This window comes from Castanea sativa, chromosome 1 (genome assembly GCF_040712315.1).
Source record: "Castanea sativa cultivar Marrone di Chiusa Pesio chromosome 1, ASM4071231v1".
In the NCBI taxonomy this organism is placed as follows: domain Eukaryota; kingdom Viridiplantae; phylum Streptophyta; class Magnoliopsida; order Fagales; family Fagaceae; genus Castanea; species Castanea sativa.
In genome coordinates, this window is record NC_134013.1 from 962,032 (window position 1) to 985,697 (window position 23,666).

General features: G+C 34.2%; 3 protein-coding genes across 3 annotated transcripts; all 3 read left to right on the forward strand.

The window, feature by feature from the left end:
* The first annotated feature begins 2,371 nt into the window (after nucleotides 1–2,371).
* Nucleotides 2,372–4,543, forward strand: LOC142621529 (acyl-lipid (9-3)-desaturase-like). Its single transcript, XM_075794806.1, has one exon. The coding sequence runs from the start codon at nucleotides 2,704–2,706 to the stop codon at nucleotides 4,045–4,047; it is 1,344 nt and encodes a 447-aa protein (XP_075650921.1). The 5' UTR covers nucleotides 2,372–2,703; the 3' UTR covers nucleotides 4,048–4,543.
* Nucleotides 4,544–10,047: 5,504 nt separating this feature from the next.
* On the forward strand, nucleotides 10,048–10,818 carry LOC142620056 (LOB domain-containing protein 25-like). The gene is made up of 2 exons (XM_075793496.1): nucleotides 10,048–10,658; nucleotides 10,749–10,818. Exons 1-2 carry the CDS (start codon nucleotides 10,048–10,050, stop codon nucleotides 10,816–10,818), a joined length of 681 nt encoding a protein of 226 aa, XP_075649611.1.
* Nucleotides 10,819–20,252: 9,434 nt separating this feature from the next.
* LOC142639131 (uncharacterized) lies at nucleotides 20,253–21,409 on the forward strand. The gene is made up of 2 exons (XM_075813244.1): nucleotides 20,253–20,675; nucleotides 20,838–21,409. Exons 1-2 carry the CDS (start codon nucleotides 20,331–20,333, stop codon nucleotides 21,357–21,359), a joined length of 867 nt encoding a protein of 288 aa, XP_075669359.1. The 5' UTR covers nucleotides 20,253–20,330; the 3' UTR covers nucleotides 21,360–21,409.
* Nucleotides 21,410–23,666: the final 2,257 nt, after the last annotated feature.

The window sequence follows — 23,666 nt, forward strand, 5'->3', positions numbered from 1 at the left end:
CTTTGGAGAGAGATCAAGCTGAGGATTTACTTTTGTTTTCTTCTTCCCCATCTGCAATTTCGTGTTTTGTTGCTTTTCTAACTTTGTGGATGTTAGGTCCCCCACGGGTACTCGTTACTTTTTAGTTTCTTTCTTACCTCAATAATAGATGAAAAAAAAAACAATCAAAAAGACATCCCAATTATTATGTAACTTTATTTTTAAATTTCAAATTAACCTATGCGGCTATGCCTATTGATCCACTTGCCAAACATTCTTTTCCATCTCATGTGAAAATATCACATCCTTCTTTTCAAGTACATTACAACCTATTCAGCAAAAAAAAGAAAGTACATTACAACCTAAAATTGCTACAAACATAACTCCTGCCCATTAATTCATTTGCCAACTTGACAAGCATGCTAATTAAAGGTCCAAGCTACAATTTTGGTCTTTTAACTATTCATTAGTTTCAAGTTTGCTCCTCCTCAAATTTTTTTTCTTCAATTTTGCTCATAAACCATTGGTTGCATCATCACAATGTTATCTGTGCGCACCAAATACAGTTAGTGTGCCTAAGAGTTATTTGAGCTCATAATCTATTTGTATGGTGGGCTTTTGGATTTCCTTTTATGGGTAATGTTGTGCTCGGCTTGCCCACTCCTGTAACTGACCTCTTACTCTGATACTTTCCTTTCTTTTCCTAAGTGATGACTCTTTGGTTCTGCCACTTTTTTTCCATAATTGTCAACCCTTTCAACTGAGTTCCCCTTGCCTATTTATAGCGAAAATTAGTGGGGTGATCATCATCATTCCCCTGTTGGGTGGAATGAAAGGTCCAATACCTTCTCCCCTAGGTGGAGGTTTAATGGTGAGTGGGGAAGGTGGCAGTGACATTGGAACTGGCACCACCGCTGGATTTGATGCTCGGCAGGGGCATTCCCTAAGCAATGGAAGGGAGGTCCAATACCGTTTCGCCTAAGTGGATGTTTGGTGACGGGAGGGAGAAAATGATAGTGGCGTTGGGACCAGCCCCGCCCGTAAGTTATGTGCTCGGCAGGAGCATGCCACAGGCTACTCCGAGCACTCTGAGCTCAAAACCGCTCAAACGACATGTGCGTTACCATGTGTGATCAGTGCAGGGCTTTTATACGTGTTAGTCTTCATGGGCCTCAGAGTGATTGGGCTTGACGGGGGGTGAGGCCCGTACATTATCCTTAGTATTCTACCACGATTGTGCCAATAACAATTACTAATGTGACATTCAGGATACTTTTTTCATATATGTAATATGTCTTCTAAGTTCTACTTCTAACACTTATGTAATATGTTTCGTTACATATTAAAACAACTAATAATTCATCCATAAAATGAATTTATAACTCCTAGTTTAAGGTCCAAACTTGTATTTTGACCTAATTAAAGATGATGTGATCTCATCCTTGAGAAAATATACAGTATAAGAGAAATGCTACATTTACAATATTTTCATAATAAATTATAAATGGTAATTTATTATTAAACCTACCACTAGAATTTTTTTTTACACACTAATAAATATTTTTAAGAGATAAATATGTTACAAATATAGGTTTTATGTGTGTGTGAAAGAGACATTTTATTTGTATTATATAGAAATAAAGTCAATACCAAACTAAAAATACCAACATTTTTAAGAGATAAATATGTTACAAATATAGGTTTTATGTGTGTGTGAAAGAGACATTTTATTTGTATTATATAGAAATAAAGTCAATACCAAACTAAATTTAGAGGTTTACCTTTTCGTCTAAAAACAAAATTAGAGGTTTACTAACAAAATTTTCTCTCTACAGTATCTTTTTGGAATAGATTGATTAGATTCCACTTACAAATATGCATAATGTAATTTTTTATCAACTTGCACACATCAATAACTTTTTATATTAAAAATTACTCTTTAAAACCCCACTCTTTGAATTACATATATATATATATATATATATATATATATATATATATTGCTAGGTCTTTGAATTAAAAGTGATTTTTTAATTTAAAATTTATCTCATGATAAAAAGTAATCATCATAAAATGAACTACATAAATTCAAATTACACCGTATCTATAAAGAAAAACTATTTTTTACCCTTTTGAGTTTTGACCAAACATTTTCATTTTCCACTTCCATATTTGAATTTTTTTTTCTTAGAAGACAGTGTTAAAAGGTTTTTTTTTTTTTTTTGGGTGAAATACCATATTAAAAAGTTAAAAGTAAAGAAATTCTATAAAGTATAAACACAACAAATTCAGGTAACATTGTTGTTTTAAATTTTAAATGGACTCATTTTGACCTACAGAGTAACTGTTGTGAATATACCGTGAAAATTTGTTGTACCATAGCAATTGAGCACTACTCTTGAAACTATTGGCGCTTCTTCAAATTGTGCTTGGCTGTGGTACTTCCAACTCCACCCTTGGTTCGTTAAATATCATCCCTCTCTGACCTCTCAAAAAGATATCCCCCAATCGCCAAAAATCAAAACTCTATGGCAGAAATATAATCACAGAGATAAGGATCCCCAAAAAAAAATCAAAAACCCATCTCTTATCTCTCATGTTATAAACCATTTCTTAAAAAAAAAGTCTCTTCCTTTCACAACCCAGAGAGGAAGAGAAGCATAGAAAGAGAGAAAAGGTCTGACCTTTATTCTTAGATCTCTGTTTTTCTGTGTTTTCCTTTCAATGGCAGAGTCAAGGAGGTACATTTCACAGGAAGAACTTGGAAAGCACAACAAACGGGGAGATCTATGGGTCTCTATCCAGGGAAAGATCTACGATGTGTCTGATTGGGCTAAAGACCACCCAGGTGGTGAGCCTCCTTTGTTGAATCTCTCTGGCCAAGAAGCCACTGATGCTTTTGTTGCATACCATCCAGGCACTGCTTATCAATATCTAGACAAATTCTTTACTGGGTATTATCTCCAAGACTATTCTGTTTCAGAGGTTTCCAAAGATTATAGGAAGCTTGTGTCTGAGTTTACTCAGATGGGTTTGTTTGATAAAAAGGGACACGTGACGTTGTATACACTTACAGCGATAGTAATGTTGTTTGTTGTGAGTGTTTATGGTATTTTGTGCTCTGATAGCATGTGGGTGCATCTTGGTTGTGGAGCGTTAATGGGGGTTCTTTGGATTCAAAGTGGTTGGATTGGACATGACTCTGGGCATTACAAGGTTATGAGCAGCACTGGATTCAATCGCTTTGCTCAAGTTCTTAGTGGGAATTGTCTTGCAGGGATTAGTATTGCTTGGTGGAAGTGGAACCACAATGCACATCACATTGCTTGTAACAGCTTGGATTTCGATCCAGATCTTCAGCACATGCCTTTCTTTGTGGTATCTTCGAAATTCTTCAATTCACTTACTTCTTATTTTTATGATAGGAAGTTGAATTTTGATTCTGCTACTAGGTTCTTGGTTAGTTATCAGCATTGGTCATTTTATCCTGTGATGTGTTTCGCTAGGATTAACTTATTTGCACAATCATTCATGTTGTTGTTGTCTAAGAGAAGGGTGGCCAATAGGGGCCAGGAGGTCTTGGGGATTCTTGTGTTTTGGATTTGGTACCCCTTTCTTGTTTCTTGCCTGCCTAATTGCAGTGAGAGAATCATGTTTGTTATTATAAGTTTTTCGGTCACTGGAATTCAACATGTTCAGTTCTGTTTGAACCATTTCTCTTCTAATGTTTATGTTGGCCACCCTAGTGGGAATGAGTGGTGTGACAAGCAGACTAAGGGAACATTGGATATAACCTGCCCCTCTTGGATGGATTGGTTTCATGGTGGGCTGCAGTTTCAGATTGAGCACCATTTGTTTCCCCGTTTGCCTCGATGCCAGCTGAGGAAAGTCTCACCAATGGTTCAGGAACTATGCAAGAAGCACAATTTGCCTTACAACAGTGCTTCATTCTGGAAGGCCAATGAAATGACAATTGGGACACTCAGGACAGCAGCCTTGCAGGCTCGTGATCTTGCCAATCCAGTTCCAAAGAATATGGTTTGGGAAGCTTTCAACACTCATGGATGAGATAGGCATTTCCGAAGCTTGCTAAGATTTTGGTGTTGCAGTTATTTCTGTCTATCTGATGTTAAGTCGGCATAAGGACTGCATTTCAATTGATATCTGAGGGTGGTCATCCTTGGTTTCAATGGAGCAATAATAACCATCTTTATCATTGCTTGAAGGCTTCAATCACTCATTACTGATTCCCATGTTTGTGGGATCGGCTTATGTCATTTTTGGAATAAGTGACAAACAATTCGTACTGATTATCTGCAGGCTGATATAGTTCCTTTTCCTCCTGTTTGTGCTCAACACCTCAATTAGGCATTAGTGTATGTAAAGGATTGTGATTCCATTCAATGTTTGTTTTTGATAGCTCAGTATGTGCTTAGAAGACTTTGAGTCTCTCTCTATATATGTATTTATTTGTGTTGCGTTTTGAACTTCTTTGCCTTTGAGAATACTGGTAACATTTGATAGTGTTGGTTTAATCAATGCCGAAGCTAGTTTGAACTTTCAAGATTTGGTCTTTCTTTATTGTTTTATAGGATTGCTTTACTTGGTACTATATTTCCCTTTTCCAGCTTTATTATAATATCAGTTTAGTTTCATTGCACTAGCTTGTTTTTACGAGCAGAGGTTGTAGATTCCTTCTAGATTGTAACACTGTTGTCAGTGGCATACCAATTTGTTATCTTCATGTTTCTGATGATTTGTCTTTCCTATTTAGCATCTCAAATTGATTTGAATTAAGAAGCAATTCAAATAAACTTATTGAGGGACTTATTTGGTTGAGTCTAGTAGGAATCTGATCCTGCAATTTTGCCAATTACAATAGAGCTATTCTGTTTAATCTTCACAAACCTACTATAATAAATACATTCCTGTAGGTGTCTATTCTCAGCTAATTAAGTTTGAATTGACTGGAATTTTCAGCTGAAGAAATTCATTCACTTGATGCGTGTTGGTAATTATAATTAAATGTGCAGAATATAGCACCCAGAATCCCATGCTTCATTTTCAGAGTTGTGATATTATCCCAACCGCTCTTTCTTTAGACTGGGGTTATGTTGTATGAGGTCCAAGGTCCAATCTTGTTGATTGCTCAGATACAAGAGGTGTCATTTCATTCAAACAATGATGAAACTTTTCTCTCATTACCCAAACAAAAAAGAACAAAAAAATGATGAAGCTTTTCATTACCAAAGTTCTAATTTTGCAGATACCCATCGGATTAGTTTCATTTAGACTAGAGTTCTAAAATTAATTCTGTCATGCAGTTCCTAAAATTTTGTTCATTCATTTTGAAATAAGTGAACTGGATTCTAAGAACTATACATTGGAGTTTTCATAAGAACTATATATAGAGGACCTTGATCCATACAGGATAATCATCTTATTTCTCCTTGTGCTCTTGGTGCTGTCCTTTGAACACTAAGATTTTAAAATTGATAGTAGTTGCAGTGCTACACATTCACATCACAGGGTGTGTTGGCTCCTTGTCCTAGTACAAACATTGAACCTTCAACGCAACTTCCGAACAAGAGAGTACAAAGGGCATGCCTTGAGTTCACCGTAGAATGATATGTTTGCTTGATGAAATGATAGTTTTCCCTGATGTGATGCCATGCAGTAACCACTAGATAGTAGGTAACTCTGTCCTAGGGATGGCAATTTAGATCCGGCCCGCGGATACCCGGCCCGGCCCGACCCTAATGGGCCGGATTTTACCCGGCCCGATAAAGAATAGGGTCGGGTTTGGGTTTTTAAAAAAAAACCCGAAGCGGGTTCGGGTCGGGTCCGGGTTTTATAAAAAAATCCGAAACCCGACCCGAAACCCGCCCCGGATAAAAACCCGGTTATGGAGGATAAGACATTTTGTAAGAATTTCTTAGTCTTTTTCATTTGTTAGTTGGAGGATAAGACATTTTGTAATTTCCTAGACTTGTGTGATTTATTTTGTAGCTTTTAAAGTGATTTGTTGATTTAAAATCTTAGTTGTGATTTGTTGATTTATGACTAACTTATAATTTGGTTTGATTTGGTTGCCCTATAATGTGGCCTAAATGCCAAATTTTGGCATTTGGGCCATGTTAAATGGCTTGAATAGGCTTGAATTTAGGGAAAATATTTTAATGGGCTTCAAAATTTTTTTTTTTTTTGTGAGGCTAGATTTGGGCCCAAGAAGATAAACGGGGCCCGCGGGGCTCGTGGGGCCCGACGGGGCGGGTATGGGCCCCGGGGAAAAAACCCGATTAATAATCGGGCCGGGTCCGGGTTCCGGGTCTTGACCCGCGGGTCGGGTCCGGGTATGCAAAAACCCGGCCCGAACCCGACCCGTTGCCATTCCTACTCTGTCCTGGATTTTATTTTTATTTTTTAAAACAAGTCTATTGACGCTTTTTTCCACAAACTCATTGAAATGATGTGTGAGCGGTGAAAAATTGAAAAGGTATGAAAAATTGAAAAGGTATTAGAGCGGTTCACTAAAAATGATTGTTCACTACTCACAACTTACCATTTCAACAAAAATTATTTTAAAATCTTGTTGTGTATCTAGCCAGAGTTATTTTAAAATACTAACTATGGTTAGATAAATGGTTAAAATTTAAGATTTAACCACGTCATTGTGTATTTTAAATGGAAACTAGAAATAGTACTGTCATGATCAACTCTAGTACAAGTTTTTGTGGAGTGGAGTAGGGGTGGAGAGCTTCACACATACTTAGATTATGATAGAGTAGAATTTCTATCTTAGATAAACAAAAAACACAAAAAAAAAATATTAATGACATGACAAAATCTAAACTATTTATTTAACCATGATTACCAGTTTAAGAACTTCATGTTAGAGTTATAAAAGGTAAAGTGAGAAGCAAAAACCCTGCATAAATTCCCTGTTCATGAAAGTATCTGTTATAAAGTCCCACTAAATAATTCATGTAACAATGGTGACAAGAAGATGTTATTATGGACCACAATGACAAATAGACTATAATGGAGGGCTCACAAACAACAAGATTGTTAAGGACCACAATGGCAAATGGATTACAGCTCCGTGGATTCTTCATACAGCTGTGATCGACGGTTTTGAGTTGGCTTTTGAATGCAATCTAAGCCTAGTTCAAGATCAACATAGTTAAACTTTTATAGATAATATCATAATAGGTATAGAAGTTTAGCATTAAATGTCTATTTATATAGGACTGCTCAACCATTAGGCCATTTTTTTTAACAAATTATTAGGGCATTTAAGTAATGACCTAATGCCCCTAAAATAGAATATATTATGTCTATTTATCTTGTAGTACTGCGCAAAAATTATAATTATAAAAAAGTAGAGCTCTCACTTAGAATAAAAAAAAAAATTTATTGGCCTATAGAATGTCATGTAAAAAGTTTTAATCTTCTAAAAATTTTACTCTGCCTTTCTTTCTATATCCAAATTAAAATTAAAATTAATATTAACATTTTTCTAGACAAATTCATTACTGAAATACATTGTTAAGAACTAAAGTCTAATAATGCCAAACGAGACAATGAATATATATATATATGTGTGTGTGTGTGTGATATTTATTTTGATATTGATTGTTTCGATAATTTTAGAATTAAAAGTTTTAAATTACATTTTTATAAATATATGAAAATAGTCCAATTAATGTATTAAATTATATATATAAAAAAGGATAGATTTTTTTAAAATTCATGTATCTTATGGGGGATCTAGGGACTGAGGAGCCCAATTCGAGGATGAATTTTTTTGATCTTAGCAAAGTAGGGTAAGCAAATCCAAAGGATTGCGCCTACCCGAGGAGAGCAAGAAAGCCAAAGGATGACTAGCACCCCTTGTGAATCCTAGGGATGAGAGAAAGGACATCGACGTGAGAAAAGAGACTTGCGAGGGTGGAAAAAGGAAGCTTCCTGAAGAAGACATCTCCCACCTCTGCATTTACTGTTCTGCACCAACGCAATCAGCTGTATTAATGTGGAAATGAATTCTAAACAACAACATCACAACTAACAGCTCTCTCCCTACCACCTCCAAAAGGGTCCTGATGGGACAAGTTTCCTGAGGGATCACTTGAAATGTACAGGTGGAGGGCTGGGATGCTAAGAAATAGGTTATAAAAGAAAGGGAACCCCCCAGAAAAAGGGGATAGACAATCTTTCTAAGAAAAGGAACCAAAGAAAAAAGCTAAGAATTACCTTGTATAGAACTAGACCTAAACTTATTCATAGGAAAGTGATCCTCAGACCTGCCCAACGAGGATATTATCTCTGATTATTGTTCTAAGTGCATTCTTTCATTACTTTCAAATGTTAAAAGTGATCCTTAGACTTGACTTCTTTTTGTATCACACTTGAGCTAAAAAACCCACTCTCTTAAAAATTCTATTGTCTGGGCTTGATTTGAAGAACAAGGTACTACTACTCTAGGTGGGCTTGGGCCCTTCTTTTTAGTGTCCTTACATATCTCTTATAAAATATTAAGTATCAATATATTTTACATTTGCATATGGCCTCAAATGTGTTGAGTTGGCCCTAGATTAGGACTATTTTTGTTGACCGTGGAAGGCATTTAACATGCCAATAACATGGTTAATATTTCATGATTTTGGCATGGTAATATTGGTATTTGCTCTAAAAAAAAAAAGAAGAATTAAATCGAGGCTAAAATTGTTTTTAAAAAATCAAATTGATGGTTTTTACCACCATTGATATATTAGAATAAACTTATAATTTTTCATAAAATTTCTCAATTTAAATTGTCATCACAGCTCACAAAATGTGTTGAGACAACCTAACTTTATATGTAAACATCACTAGCCAAGATGGGTGAAAATATGGTTTATAAAGATGTCTGCATGGTTGATTGATGATGGGAGAATAAGAAATTGAAATAATGAAAGTTAGTACTTAGTCAAATTTGTACTTTTTTATGATAATATGGTGGGTTGAACTTGTAACCTTGGTGTTTTGCCCCAAATCAATGGGCCCATCGGATTTTGTTAAGTTTATAGTTTTGATCATAAATAAATCATAATTATCTCAAAATACGTTCTAGGTTATCCTTATGTTTTATGAAATAGATTATACTAAATTTACTCTAATCTATTTTATCAGTATATCATTAGATTTTTTTTTTTTTTGAAAGGGTATATCATTAGTATATCCTTTGTTATTGTCATAATTATCTCAAAATAAATGCCCTTCTATATTTTCCATTCTATCATAATTATCTCAAAATGAATCCTCTACTCCTCTCTTTTCCATTGTATAATATGTTATTAAATAAATTAAGTATGCTATCATTTTTTTCTTAAATTGCACTGAAAAAAAATATTCCTTTCTACAAGATTGCTCTTTCTTTTCAAAGAAGGATTTTTAAATTAGTTTTTTGATAATTAGATAGTAGATTGGAGTGGGAGATTTTTAGAGACAATTTAGACTACAAAAATTCTTGGGCACAATACTTTTTAGTTTTAACTTTAAATTTTAGATAACGTACCAGTTTATAAAAAATTGTAAAACTTTTCAGGGAAGGTTTTTTTAAAAAAAATTAAATAGATAAAGAGAGAGATTTGACATTAACGTGTCTACCAAAAACATTAAGATGCTAGTTAGTTTTTAGACACATTATTTTTGTCCTCAAGTAAAATAGACAGAGCCCATTTTATATACGTATAAATTTTATTTTAAATTTTAAATAATCGTACGCTTAAAAATTTTCTAAAATTTAATCCGATCCGCTATAATTTACCAAAAGACAGATAGACTCAAAACAAACCATGTCTTTTGATTTATCAAAAAAAAAAAACATGCCTTTCGAATTTGCACGAAGTGTTACGTGTCCTCAATTTTCTGCCAACAACACATATCCATGTCTAGCACAAACTCTAAATTCAGTTTCCATTTCTCTATCTCTCGTTCTTTCCTTTATTTTCTCCCCTCATTTCTCACGCAGATCCCTAACACCGGCACCAAAATCTGCTAGATTTGCTTCATGTTTTTCAGAAAATAATGAGCGACAAGGCTGGCAACAGTCATAGTGGATCACAAGCTTGTGCCGCGTGTAGGTACCAACGTAGAAAATGTGCTAAAGATTGCCCTCTAGCCCCATTTTTCCCTCCTCATCGTCAAAAAGACTTTCTGAATGCCCACAAACTCTTTGGCGTCAGTAACATTGTGAAAACCATAAGGGACTTGAACTCTGACCAGAAAAAGATAGCCATGAACTCCATTGTTTTTGAAGCTAATGCTCGTGCAAATGACCCTGTTTATGGATGCTGCCCTATTATGTGGGAGCTTCAGCGCCAGTATATGTATTTCAAGGCTGAGTACGATCTAGTGCTTAAACAACTCTCCATTTTGCATGCCCAAATGGCAGGTCCTTCAACTTTTGCTAGCAATATTGATGTGAACACATCCGACTTATCTTATTCTCAACTACAACACAAACAGCAACTATCTGCTGTAGATGTGGCTCCTTTCCTTGAATTTGGTGATGAAAAAGAGGCGGTTGGTTTTGTTGCCAATGATTCAACTCATGGTAAACAACCATTGGAAGATGTGTCAGAGGATATCAAACCACTTCTGATATTCGATGATGTTAATGATTCAACTCAATGCAGGTAATTCTATAATATTAGTTATTTTTAAAAAATTCTAATATATTAATACATTTATTAAATCAGGACATACATTTTTTTTTTTTTTTACAGTAAAAAGGTGGAAGATTTTGGCTCAATTCAAGATGAACTGCAAGAATCAACAATCCATGCCAGCAATTAGCCATAATAATTTTTTTCTTTTTTTCATTAAAGCATTTTTTAAAATTTTAGAATAGCGACATTTTTTTATTTTTTGTTTAATGATGTAGGATGTATTGTACCATTCATTATAAACATTTGAAATTTGCTTTATTTCTTAGTGTTATTATTGAAAGTTTGAAGTTGAAAATTGTTTAAAGTTGCAATTATTTCTTAGTGTTATTATTGAAAGTTTGAAGTTGCAAATTGTTTAAAGTTGCAAGATACAATTGATTCTATCATGTCTGTTGGAGATATCAGTGTCCATATGCATATGTGGCCATGGCTTTATAGTTTATAGCTTTGCCTGCTAGTAACCATATTGATCATACTCATGGATATTCCTATTTTAATTGTTAGCTATCTACCATAACTATATATATATTGAATGAAGTTTATGGTGTAATTTTGTATTAGAACTCCATTCTTTTTCTCTTTTGTGTGCATGTTTCTAAAAAAAAAAATCATATCTCTTATATTTGTGTACATTCTTATTTGCTTAGGTACATCTATACTTCTATTTCACAGTTTTTTTCCTGCATTTATTTTATTTTACATATATTTTGTATATATCTAACTTCATTGAAAATAATTATAAAAAATTTATATATTTTATTAATGTTTTTTAATGTTAAATAGTTATAAGAAAACAAGGAAAAAATAAATAAAGAAGCAAGAAATTTTAATTGATGATTAAAAAAAATGTTACTTTTAAAAGGGTTTACATTTAAGAGCTTAAATTGGTATATAAGTAATAAATTTTAAAAATAATTATATAATAAACTCCATAATTTGATATATATTGTAAAACTAAACTCTAAAGTTATAGATGCACAAATGATTAATTTAGAGCTTTAATTTTTTTTATAGTTTAATCATTTTATAAGTTTAACCCATAAGTTGCACTTGAATTTTATCTAATTTCTAAAAATCATTACATGAAAACTATAAGTGCAACTTTTGATAATGAAAAAAAATAATTTATAATACTGTTTATTCATTTATATATATTAAAAAAAAATCTCCATAATTTGACACACCAAACACCAAAAAAATATCTCATGAAATGTTCTAAATGCCAAAATATTTGATATTGATGAATAGTACACTCTCAAATTTGAAAGCGTAGAAAAGTAAAATTTTAATGATTTTTTTATTCCCTTTTCTCTCTCATCTCTCATCTCTCTGTCAAATCTCTTCCTTCTCTTTTTTCTCAAACCCTGATCCTCTCCTCTCTCAACCTCTCATCTTTTCTTCCCTCACCCTCACTGCTCTTCCTCTTTTTTTTTTTTGGCTGTGATTTGATGGATGGGTTTAGACGATGATGTGTGGGTTCAAATGATGTTGGTTGGGTTCGGATCCGACAATGGTGGTGGGTTAGGCTGTAGGTGGATTTGTGTGGGTTAGGTTGTGGGTTCCGATGAATGGACCAACGGTGGGTGGGTTTTGGTGGGTCTCCGACGAAACTTAGGTCGGAGCATCAAGCCAGGCCAATCTCTATCGCATTGGTTTCTTTTCTTTTCTTTTTTGTTGTGATTTGATGGTGGATTCGGCAGTAGTTGTGTGGGTTTTGGATCAGCGTTCTCTGTGTGGGTTATGGGAGGATTCTGGCGGTGGTGGTTGTGAGTTTGTGGCGTTGGTGGCTACGGGTCTATGCCGGTGGTGGTTGTGGGTCTGTGGCTTTGTGCGGGGGTGGCTGTGGATTTGTTATGGGTATAAGTTTGGTAATGGGTTTGTGCTAGCGGTAGCTGTCGATGTTGTTATTACGACAGTGGTTGTTGTTGGTGGCCGTTGTTGCGGCAGTGGTGGTTGTGCCATTATTGTTGTCGTTGTTGTTGTTGAGAAGTTAATATATTATTTTAAAGTGTTATAAATATTATTTTAATGTATAAAATTGAAGAATAAAACATGTGATGTAGGGGATATTGTAAAATTATGTGGTAAAATAATAAAGTAGGATTTTGGTGTGTCAAAATGACATTTTTTATAGAACAACTGATAGGATTGCTCTGACATGAGTGTTATTCTACTGTTCAAATTTGTCTTAAGTGTTGTATATATAATATGTTTGTGTAGGAGACATATCTAAGTTAGTTAAAAAATTTCCCCCTACCCCCTTTATATTATCAAATAAGCACTCAACACTGTATGATTTGGCTTTTTTATTTACTTGAAAATGAGACAATTACTTTAGCAAAATACGAGTGTCACAAACACACCCACAAACAGCAAATAAGCACTCAACATTGTATGATTTTGGCTTATTTATATATTTAAAAATGAGACAAAAAGTAACTTTAAGCAAATAAGTTAAGAGTGTCTCACACACGCATACATAGCAAATAAGCCCTCAACATTGTATAATTTTTTCATGTTTATGTACTTAAAGATGAGACAAAAGGTAACTTTAAAGTAATATAAACGCGCGCAAGCACACACATACAAAGAAAAATAGTAAGTAGGAATAATTTGTTACTATGAACCTAGTGATGTATCTTCCTCACCGTTCAAGCCATTTCGCTTGAAAATGTGTCTCTCTCTCTCTCACACACACACATAAAGACAGCTAGCAGTAAGAGATTTTATTCAATGAATTGTGCAAATTGCCAATTTGCCACTTTTAAATGACCAAGTTGACTCAAGACAATTTGAGACCTAAAGCGAAAAATCTATGTAAGGTCTTTTTATATTTTGATATCAATTATATAATATTTATTTAAAATTTTATATTATGATTTTGGGAAAAGCACACAAGTCCCCATTTGGTTTCTTTGTAAAACACGAAACCCCCTCACCCAACCCAAATTTTTAGTGTAACACTTAACCCATTTGTAATACTATCTTATATATGTTTAACGTTAGTGATATGATAATATATGTCCATTTTTAAAACTGCATTTTCGCATAAAATAGTACCATGAGGTTTTGTGTTTAAACTCAAAAACTCTGAGGGATTTTGCATTACACAACTAACATTTACACATAAAACAATACAACAAGCAGCTAAGCGCTATACTTAAAACCTTTAGTAGGTTTTGTGCATTTTTCCCATAATTTTTAATTTAAAAACCATTATTCTTACTTTTTTAAGATGTAAAAAATTTTGTATTCAGGTTTTGAGCTACCCACTTATGTTTTTTTTAACATATTATTTTCAGATAATTTTGAGGTCTTTTTGTAATTTGTTAAGAATAAGGCTATCCAACCAGTTGGATGACCCGACCAACTCAACTAAACCCACCCGACCCGAAGCCAAACAGTCGATTCCAGATACCTAAGTTTGTTGTATGCGGGTCTAACTATTAAAAAAACCAAAGTTTCGATTCGAGTGACAGTTTAAAAGTTTGAAAACAGTCGCAACCGACTTGACCGAAACTACTACTCCATCTGCATAATTAAAAAAAATGGTCACTCATCACTCATCACTTAGTTTTCATCACCCATCACTCATTACTTATCACTTAAAATTCTCAAATTTCCTAATCCACCCGTTTGGCACATATTCTCAACTTTTCATCACTCAAATTTTTTTACCATTTGTGGGACCCACACCTAAGCAATAGTCAGAGACTGTTGTTAGCTACCTACCTCATCCTCATCTCCCACCATTTTCTTCACTGCACATTTCATTTTGCCACCACCACAATCACAGATTAACACAAAAAGTCCATTCACAATTTTAAAAACTGTGATACACCATTCATACACAAAAACTCAAACCTTCATTCATACTTATTTATGAAACACCACCAAACAAAGAAAAAAAAATGAGCTTCCAGATAAAAAACGAGCTTCCAGATCGGAGGTCGAAGATCGAAGATTGGAGGTCGAAGATCAGAGATCGGAGGTCGAAGATCAGAGATCGAAGATCGGATATCGGCGAGGAGCTTTTCGGCATATGATAGAAGATCGACGCCGATGATCTCTCAGCTTGGGTCGATGTGTGAGTGACCGGTGGGAGAAGAACAAAAAAGAAAGAACAAAAAGAAGAAGGGAGAAAGAAAGAAAAGTGGAGAAAGAAAGGAAAAAAAAAAAAGAACAGAGAGAGTGATCAGTGGGATGTGACTGGCTTTTGGGGCCCACAATCTCCTCCTATTTATGAACATGCCATTGAAAATCAAATTTTGAGTGATGAAAACAGGTGAAACTTGTTTTCATTTTCCATGACCATGATCCAGTTTTTTGAGTGACTGAGTCATGAAAACAATGACTGGAAACTCATTTAAACAACTACTCCTCTGTGGGACCCACTTGTTTTGGATGATGAATCATGAAAACTGAGTGATATCACTCAGTTTTCATCCAATCGAAACAAGCTCTAAGTTTCTCCATGATAGAATAGACTTTTTTGTTTTGTCGTGTCACAGTAGCTAGGGGTGTTTCGGTTCAGTTTCGATCAGTTTTTTTTTAACTGGCCAACCGAAACCGAAATTTTCGGTTTCCAAAGTTGTCAACCGAAACCGACCGAAATAGTTGAAACACCGTCGGTTTCGGTTTGTTTCGGTTTCAGTCAACATCATAGATTCACAATCACAAAAAGAAAAAAAACAACTCAACATCACATGAGGTTATCGATTTTTCAATAAGAAAATAACAACTCAAAATCACAATCATAGATTCACAGAAAATATCATTGATTTAGTATTGAATAAAACCCAAAATACAAAAAAGAGAGAGGGTTCAAAGCATATAAAATCACACTCAGAATCGATAAATAACAGTATAAACAAAACAAATCAAACACAGCCTAAAGTGTAAAAAAAAAAACTCACCGATTATATGAGAATCTCAGATATTCGAAAGAAAAGGGAAGTAGAGATCTCATCTTCATCAATCTGAAGCGAAGAGATGAAACTCGGAGAGAGAGAGAGAGAGAGTCAGAGAGACCGAAGAATTTGAGTGAAGAAAGCTTGAGAAAGCTTCTTCTTCCATTTTGCTGTGTGTGTGTGTGTCAACTGAAGCGAGAACGAGAGAGAAAGGTAGAAAGAGATAGAAAAAATTGAGAAATAGAGTTGGTGAAGGGGGCGGCTGAAGAAAAGAAAAGGGAAGAAAATAATAGGGGTTATTTCCGCCATTATACAGTCTAAGGTTTTAAAGAATTAAATAGCTAAAAAAGAACCCACGTCCCGCGCGAAGGCTTGAACCTGGGATCAGCAAGGCAAACCATAAGGAGTATACCACTAAGCCACTGACCAGTTATTTTCTAAAATTACATATATATATATATATATATATTTCAATCCGTTTGATTCGGTTTCGAGGTAAAAAAATCCAACACCGAGATCGAAACTGAAAATTTCAGTTTTTTAAAAATGAAATCGAACCAAACCGCACCGCACCGAAATCGAACTGAAATTTTGACATCGATTCGGTCGGTTTCGACTAATTTTTTCGGTTCGTCGGTTTTTTGCACACTCCTAATATAGCTATTCACCACAAATTAACTATAAATTTTTTCTGGTTATGTCAGTAGCTATTCAACGCCAATAGCTTTTCACCACAAAATTAACTATAAAAAAATGGTTTGAATCAATGTTAGTAGGCAGTAGCTATTCACGTCACTTTGAACTTTGAATCAATGTTAGGCAATAGCTATTCACATGAGCATTAATGGCTGTCCTATTTTAGTTGTTGGGTTTAATGCAAAATCATCTTACGCTCTGTTTGTTTCGCTGGAAAACTATCTATATAGATAGTTTTTCACATTTTCCAGTGTTTGGTAGCATAAAAAAAATTTAGTCAACGGAAAACTATCTTTAGTCAATGAAAAACCCTAATAAAAATAAGGTTTATTTTCTATGGAATGTTTTCCAATTTTTTTTTTCGGAAAACGATCTCTCTCTTAGCCATCACATCTCTCCTATAAATATTTTCTTTTTCTTTACTCTCTCTAGCCGCGGGAAACAACTATTTTTGGCGCCTACTCTGTATCACAGTCTCAAGGTAGGCTTTCAATTTTCTCATTCTCTTTGCTTTTTCTCTCCTTTCTTATTCTCACTGTCTCTCCCACTCTGGTCTCTCCTCTTTTCACAGGTCTCTCTCTATCTATCTCTCACGGTCAGCAACTCTTCCTTGCACTGGTAATATTTCGTTCTTCTGTACAAAACCCCCAATTTTATAGTTTGCTTCGGTATTTGTTGTGGGGTGTGGGTAGTTTGAGTTGAAAACTTATGGGCAAACTTTTGCTTTGATCTAGTAGATACGCTTATGGGCAAAGAACTGTCATACTATTTTTATATTATTAAATGATAAAAACAGAAGAAGATTGAGCATTCTTTCTGGTATGTGACATTGGCCATATAGGTCTTAATAATTGGAGGTCAAAGTCCATGTTTGGTTCTTGTTAGTGGTGAGAAACTGGCCAGTTGGAAGCATCAGAGTTAATCTTGGTTCCTTTTTTTATCACTTTGATACTACTTTCTTGGGATATGACAGTTCTTTCGAGTCCTATGTTTCTGAGTTCTCTGTGGGTCATGCAGAAGTACAAGCAAATCACTTTCAAATTGAGCAATTGATTTGCAATAACGGCTTTCTCGTGGGTCATTGTCCAGCATACATTATGGTTTAACACTCTGTTTGTTGAGCAATTGATTTCAACATGGCGTTAAACCATAATGTTTGCATACTCTAATTTTGAAGCGTTAAACCATAATTCAATTTGCTCCAGCGTTAATTCAGAGCGTTAAACCATAATGTTTGCTGGAATTATTAGCCTTTATTGAAGCAAATCACTTTCAAATTGAGCAATTGATTTGCAATAACGGCTTTATCACTTTGATTATTTGATCTAACTAGTTTAACTTCCTTTACATACTCTGCTGCCTCCTTGACTAATGAAGTCACTCTACAGAGAAGGATTTTTTTTCAAGATTTTATCAATGAGTTGTTTAGATGATTCTTTGGATGAGGGAACCACCTCTAAATTAACTTTACCTTTTAACCAACTAAAATTTTCTGCTTGGTCTGCAGCATTTTGAGCTTGCTTTTTATTTTTTATTGATGTGAATTATGCAGATTGTGAAGTGCTTTATTAGTAATATTAGAATCCTCTCTCAATGTTTGGGGAATTAAAATTATTAAAGAGTTATTTTTTGTTGTTGTTGTCCTTCTTGTATTGAGAAAGTTCCTCATTTGCCAATTGGAAATTGAGCATCTCAGGTAGAACATTTATAATTGTATTATCTGTGAACTAAGTTTTACTACACACTTTATAATATTATTTTTAGCTCTGATTTTTTTTAATTAATATTATTTTTATCTCTGATTTTTTTTTTTTTTTACTCTACTAACATAATACACAAGAAAAGACTTGATTGTCATCTTAGAAAGTAGCTAGAGCTTATATGGCATTGCCACCAGAGCCTTATAACATTGGCTTTATGATTTTATTTGAACTTGACTTCAATTAACAAAGGTATGCATGATGAACCTATTCTGACCCTGAAAATCACTATTGGAAGTTAGAACAAATTAAGATTTCTAGTCTGCCTCTCGCAGAAATAGAACTTGTCACCCCATGCCTCTTGTGAACTGACTTGGGCATGTCAAACTAAGGTAATACTTGTTTAGTATCTCAGGTAGAACATCATTAGTAGAATTAGTTTGCTAGATAAAGCAGAACTAGTTTGGTAGAACATCTTTATTCTCTACTCCTCTACCATTCGTACTCTTGTTCTCACCCAAGTGAAAAAAATTTAAAAAAAAACAAGTAAGAGCAAATGTCCCTCCTTCACCATTTATTACCTTGTCAATTTTTAGCCTCTAATAACAGACTCAAAAGTTATTGTTTCTAGTACTCATGGAGTGATGATGTTGTTACCTTATAGTTTAGTCTCATCAAACTTAAAGTGGTCATTTTTTATGAATTGTTTTCTTTAAGTACCTGTGTATATGAATGCTTTCTTTAAGTACACATTTAATTTATACTCATCATTTTTTTTTTTTGTGGAAATATAGATGGATAACCCATCACTTCCTGCTGCCATAATGGGGGCAGCTACATCTGTTATTGCTGTGGGTGTTGTTATTTTGAAAGGACTAAGATCTAGGAGAGTTATGCCTAGAGAACCTCATGTCAATCGAGAGTATGAAAGAGAGACGTATATGAATGATATTCTTTGTAGAGGTGATGCGCATTGTCTCCATAATATAAGGATGAGACCCATTGCTTTTTATGCGCTATGTAAAATTTTGAGCGAGAATAATCTACTTCAAGAGACCATTCATATGTCCATTAAAGAACAAGTATTAATTTTTTTACACATTATTGGGCATGATGTGAGGTTTCAAGTTGTTGGTGGGAGGTTTTATAGATCAGTTGAGACAGTGCACCGATACTTTAGACATGTCCTTAGAGCAGTTTTGCAATTATACAAACACATGATTAGAGAGCCTGACAAAGATACACCCTTGGAGATAAGAAATAGCAACAGGTTTAGTTCCTATTTCAAGGTAAATTACAAAGGCTTTCATTTTCCTTATTTTTTTATATACATATAAAGATATTAGATAAATGTAACTTATATTTATCGTAATTAGGATTGTGTGGGAGCTATTGATGGAACTCATGTTCGTGCATCTGTTCCAATTCAAATGCAAGGAAGGTTTCGCGGCCGAAAGGATGGAACAACACAAAATGTCCTTGCTGCTGCTACCTTTGACTTAAAATTCACTTATGTATTAGCTGGTTGGGAAGGAAGTGCACATGATTCACGTGTCTTAAATGACACACTCTCTAGGCCAAGGGGATTAAAAATTCCTGAAGGTATTATAGGAATAGAAAGTGATTTTAATATGGATAATAGCTTTTGGAGTGATTTCTTTTCCTTTTGACTATGGACGTGTAGGTAAATATTATCTTGGTGATGCTGGTTATGGAGTTCGGAAAGGAATTATATCCCCTTATCGTGGTGTTCGTTACCATTTGAAAGAGTTTAGTGATAACCTGACAAGTAATGACAAAGAATTATTCAATCTTCGCCATTCTTCTTTACGCACTAGCATTGAGCGTTGTTTTGGGGTTTTGAAGAAACGTTTCCGTGTGTTAGATGCAGAACCTTTTTGGTCATTCCCAACACAAGTGAATGTAGTCTTAGCTTGTTGCATAATTCACAATCATATAATAGGAGTTGACCCTTTAGACTCAATTATGAGCAACGGGCTTCGTGGTAGTCCACTTGCAAATGACAGTACAAGTAGAAGAGTCCAACAATCACAAAGGGAAGTCCAAGAAGAAAATAGAGAATGGGTTCAAAAACGGGATGATATTTGTCGTAAAATGTGGGAGGATTATAATGCTATGGAGTGATTTCACACTCTTTATATTAGTTGGTTGTGTAATGGATTTTTTTGGTTTCATATTATCAAAACTTTTATGTTACAATTATTTTTGTTTCTCAGGATACCCTCAAGTCATATTTTGTATTAAATATTGTTTATATTCTTCTTTCCTTTTTGTCTCATTTTTCTTGTGAATATCATTGTAATAGAATTGCAATGGGAAATACAAAGGATACTCAAAAGGTCAAGGACACCAAGACCAACTTCAGGTGGCCACAACCAATGCAGAATTTATTACTTGAGATACTTGCAGATGAGGCTCTTCATGGCAATAAGCAATCCAACACATTTAAACATGCATCATATGCTAAAGTAGCTGAAGCAATTACTGAGAAATTTATGACTGAATGTACTCCAAAGCATGTGGAACATCGCTTTAAAACACTCAAAACCAATTGGAATACAATTGCATTACTTCGTAATAAGAAAAGCGGGTTTGGATGGAATGATGATTTGAAAATGATCACCTATGATAGGACAGTGTATGATGAAGAAGTCGCGGTAAGAAACTTTTATTATTTTTATTTTATAGGTAGAAACTTTTTAGTTTATATCATTGTAAAGTTTAAAATTTTTTTCATTATTCTTATTGCTCTCATATTAGTTTTTGACTCTTTTCCTTTCTTTTTCTTTTTCATTGTTTCTTTTCCTTTCTTTACACAGGCACATCCAAATCATGCACAATTTCTAAACAAGAAAATTGAGATGTTTGATGAGATGGCTTTGGTTGTGGGTAAGGATATGGCTACAGGAGGTTTTTCCAAGGGAGTTGGTGATATAGGTGTAGAAGCATTGGATGACTCACCTCCGCTTATTGATGCTAATGTTGATGACATATCCAAAAAGAAGCAAGTTGATCCCTCACATGTGGCTTCAAATGAAACAAGGTCTCACAAGAAACGAAGTCATGCTACTATGATTGAAGATGCTATTTACCAAGATTTGTCTATACAACTTGGTACGGTTGCCTCTGCAATAGAAAAGATTTCTGAAAATCAGCTAAATTTTGGTAGTCTTTATGAAGAAGTTATGAAGATGGATGGGTTTGAAGAAAATATGCTTGCGGCTGCATTTGACCATTTGAATGGGGATGAAAAACAAGCAAGGTCATTTATGTTGAAAAATGACAAGCTTCGTAGACAATGGCTGCAGAACTTCTTTGACAACTATTTAAGCCAATTTTGATTATGTAGGTGCATTTTTGTTAGAATTTATGCTTTTCTATTTGGACAATTTGACATTTTGGTATTTATCAAACTATTTGGCGTTTAGTTTGTAGGTTTCAAGATCATTTTAATGGGCATTGGTTTTCAACTTTTAGTTCTTTTGTTTTATGGGAATGTGGATCTAGAAGCAACTTTTAGTCCTTTTGTTGGCTAAAAATTATTTTAATATGGAATGATTGGTTTGCCATTGTTACTAGTGGATATTGATTGCATAATTTTGGTGGTTAAGAGTGTAAGTGCCATGCTCAATCATCACATAAAGCTGAGAAAGTTATCTGCTACAAAGGTGTAGGATGGTAAGACTTAAGCACTTCTTGGCAATATGTGTATTTCTATTCACTTGGTATTGATGCTTAGAGTTCCAGAGCCACAAAAATTGCAGTGGTATAATTACAATGAGATAGTTTTCTAAAAAAATGAGATAGTTTTCCAAAAAATATTTGTGCATACCAAACACTAGAAATCATTCTCAAACTCATTTTCAAGATTGTTACCAAACACTGGAAAATGAGATAGTTTTCCAAAAAATATTTTATGGAAAATGACCAGTTTTTCAGAAAACATTAATGCTGAAACAAACAGAGCGTTAATAACCAAATGAAAACAATAATATTAATGGCTCCATATTCATGGTCCCAATCTCGGAATTTCTCTTTAAAGTTCAAACCGTAGCTTGACTCTTCCCTACCATCCATGACCATTGCCGACGAGTTTCACTTCCTATTTGCCGATGAGTTTCACCTCCTGTTTGTTAACATGTGTTGGGTATCCTCTCTCTCAAGTATGATTTCAAAATCTCTTTTTTCTTTTTATCTTCTCTCATTTCTCTCCTTATATCCGGTCCAAGCACATAAATATTTTGTTTTTGCTATTTTTATGTTTGATTTCTATCTCTTTCTCCCTTTCAAGTTTTTTCTTTGGTTGATTTTTCCCTCTCTTTTGTTCTTTTCCTTCAAACTGATCACCCAACGAATTCGACCTGCCAAACTGAAGAACCGAGACAAACGGTTTCATTCGATCATTCGGTCGACAACATGTGAGAAATTTGTTCACCCAACTTGAGTAGGTCGAGTGACGGTTTGACCCTAAACCCGATCCATCTGACCCGTGGACAGCCCCAGTTAAGAACTTGATATAGGAAAAGAGAAGCTTACTCCATTTATGATCTTGACAATTTGAAAAATTCTCTTCCAACTTTATCGAAAATGGCATACCAAAAACAAATTTGCTAATAATGAGTTTTTAAAATATGACACACTATGTACAGAGGAAAGAGCAAAAAAATAAAATAAATATGAATATGAATATGAAATTGATAATAAGAATATTGGTGTTTTCGTAAAATGATATTTGTTATATACCCATAAAACATGCCTATCTACATTGAACACTATATCATGCAATTTTCAAATTTGTAAACGCATATAGTATGATTGGATCATCACACCATTCCTATCATCTTTCTATTTTTTCCATTAAATATAACACTAGAGATTACAATTTATTTACAAAAAAATTATTGAGATATTAGAGGAAACTAAAAGCTTGAAGTGATATTCCTCACTCTAAAAAGTTATGAGTTTCTTTCTGCCACCCTTTGAAGCCAATTCAGACCTATTAATATCAAGTTAGAAATTAATATAATTCTCTAATATGTGATTTTTGATTTAAATTCGAATTCGGTACAAATTAGTTCGAATGACTTTGGTAGGATGTATTGAGTTCGAATTCTCTAATAAAGTTGGTTTGATTTCTATCTCTTTTTCAACTACAACACGCAGAAGAATACCATGGTAAACAACAACCATCTGCAGCAGATGTGTCTGAGAATATGAAACCCCTCCTCAAATTTGATGATGAAAAAAGGCGGTTGGTTTTGATGCTAAGATGAACTACAAGAATCAACAATCCATGCCAGCAATTAGCCATAATAATTTTTTTCATTAAAAAAATCTTTGCTAGAATAGTGACATTTTTCATTTTTTGTTTAGTTATAATGGTGTTCCTTGATGTAGGCTTGATGTATTGTATCATTGAATATGAAAGTTCCTTTATTTCTTATTGGATACTGATTATGTAGTCTTGTGTTATATATTATTGAAAGTTTGAAGTTGCAAGATACAATTGATTCTATCAAGTCTGCTGGAGATATCAGTGTCCATATGCATATGCATATAAATTAAGTGTCTTCTGATAGCAATAATGTGGCTATGGCTTTATAGTTTATAGCTTTGCTTGCTAGTAATGATATTCATCATACTCATGG

Bases quoted from the DNA above. Each gene is read 5' to 3' on its own strand.
- LOC142639131 (XM_075813244.1), top strand. From the start codon at position 20,331: ATGGGAAATACAAAGGATACTCAAAAGGTCAAGGACACCAAGACCAAC. The intron at 20,676-20,837 runs GTAAGAAACTTT...TTCTTTACACAG, and splicing joins TGTATGATGAAGAAGTCGCG to GCACATCCAAATCATGCACA.
- LOC142620056 (XM_075793496.1), top strand. From the start codon at position 10,048: ATGAGCGACAAGGCTGGCAACAGTCATAGTGGATCACAAGCTTGTGCC. The intron at 10,659-10,748 runs GTAATTCTATAA...TTTTTTTTACAG, and splicing joins AATGATTCAACTCAATGCAG to TAAAAAGGTGGAAGATTTTG.
- LOC142621529 (XM_075794806.1), top strand. From the start codon at position 2,704: ATGGCAGAGTCAAGGAGGTACATTTCACAGGAAGAACTTGGAAAGCAC.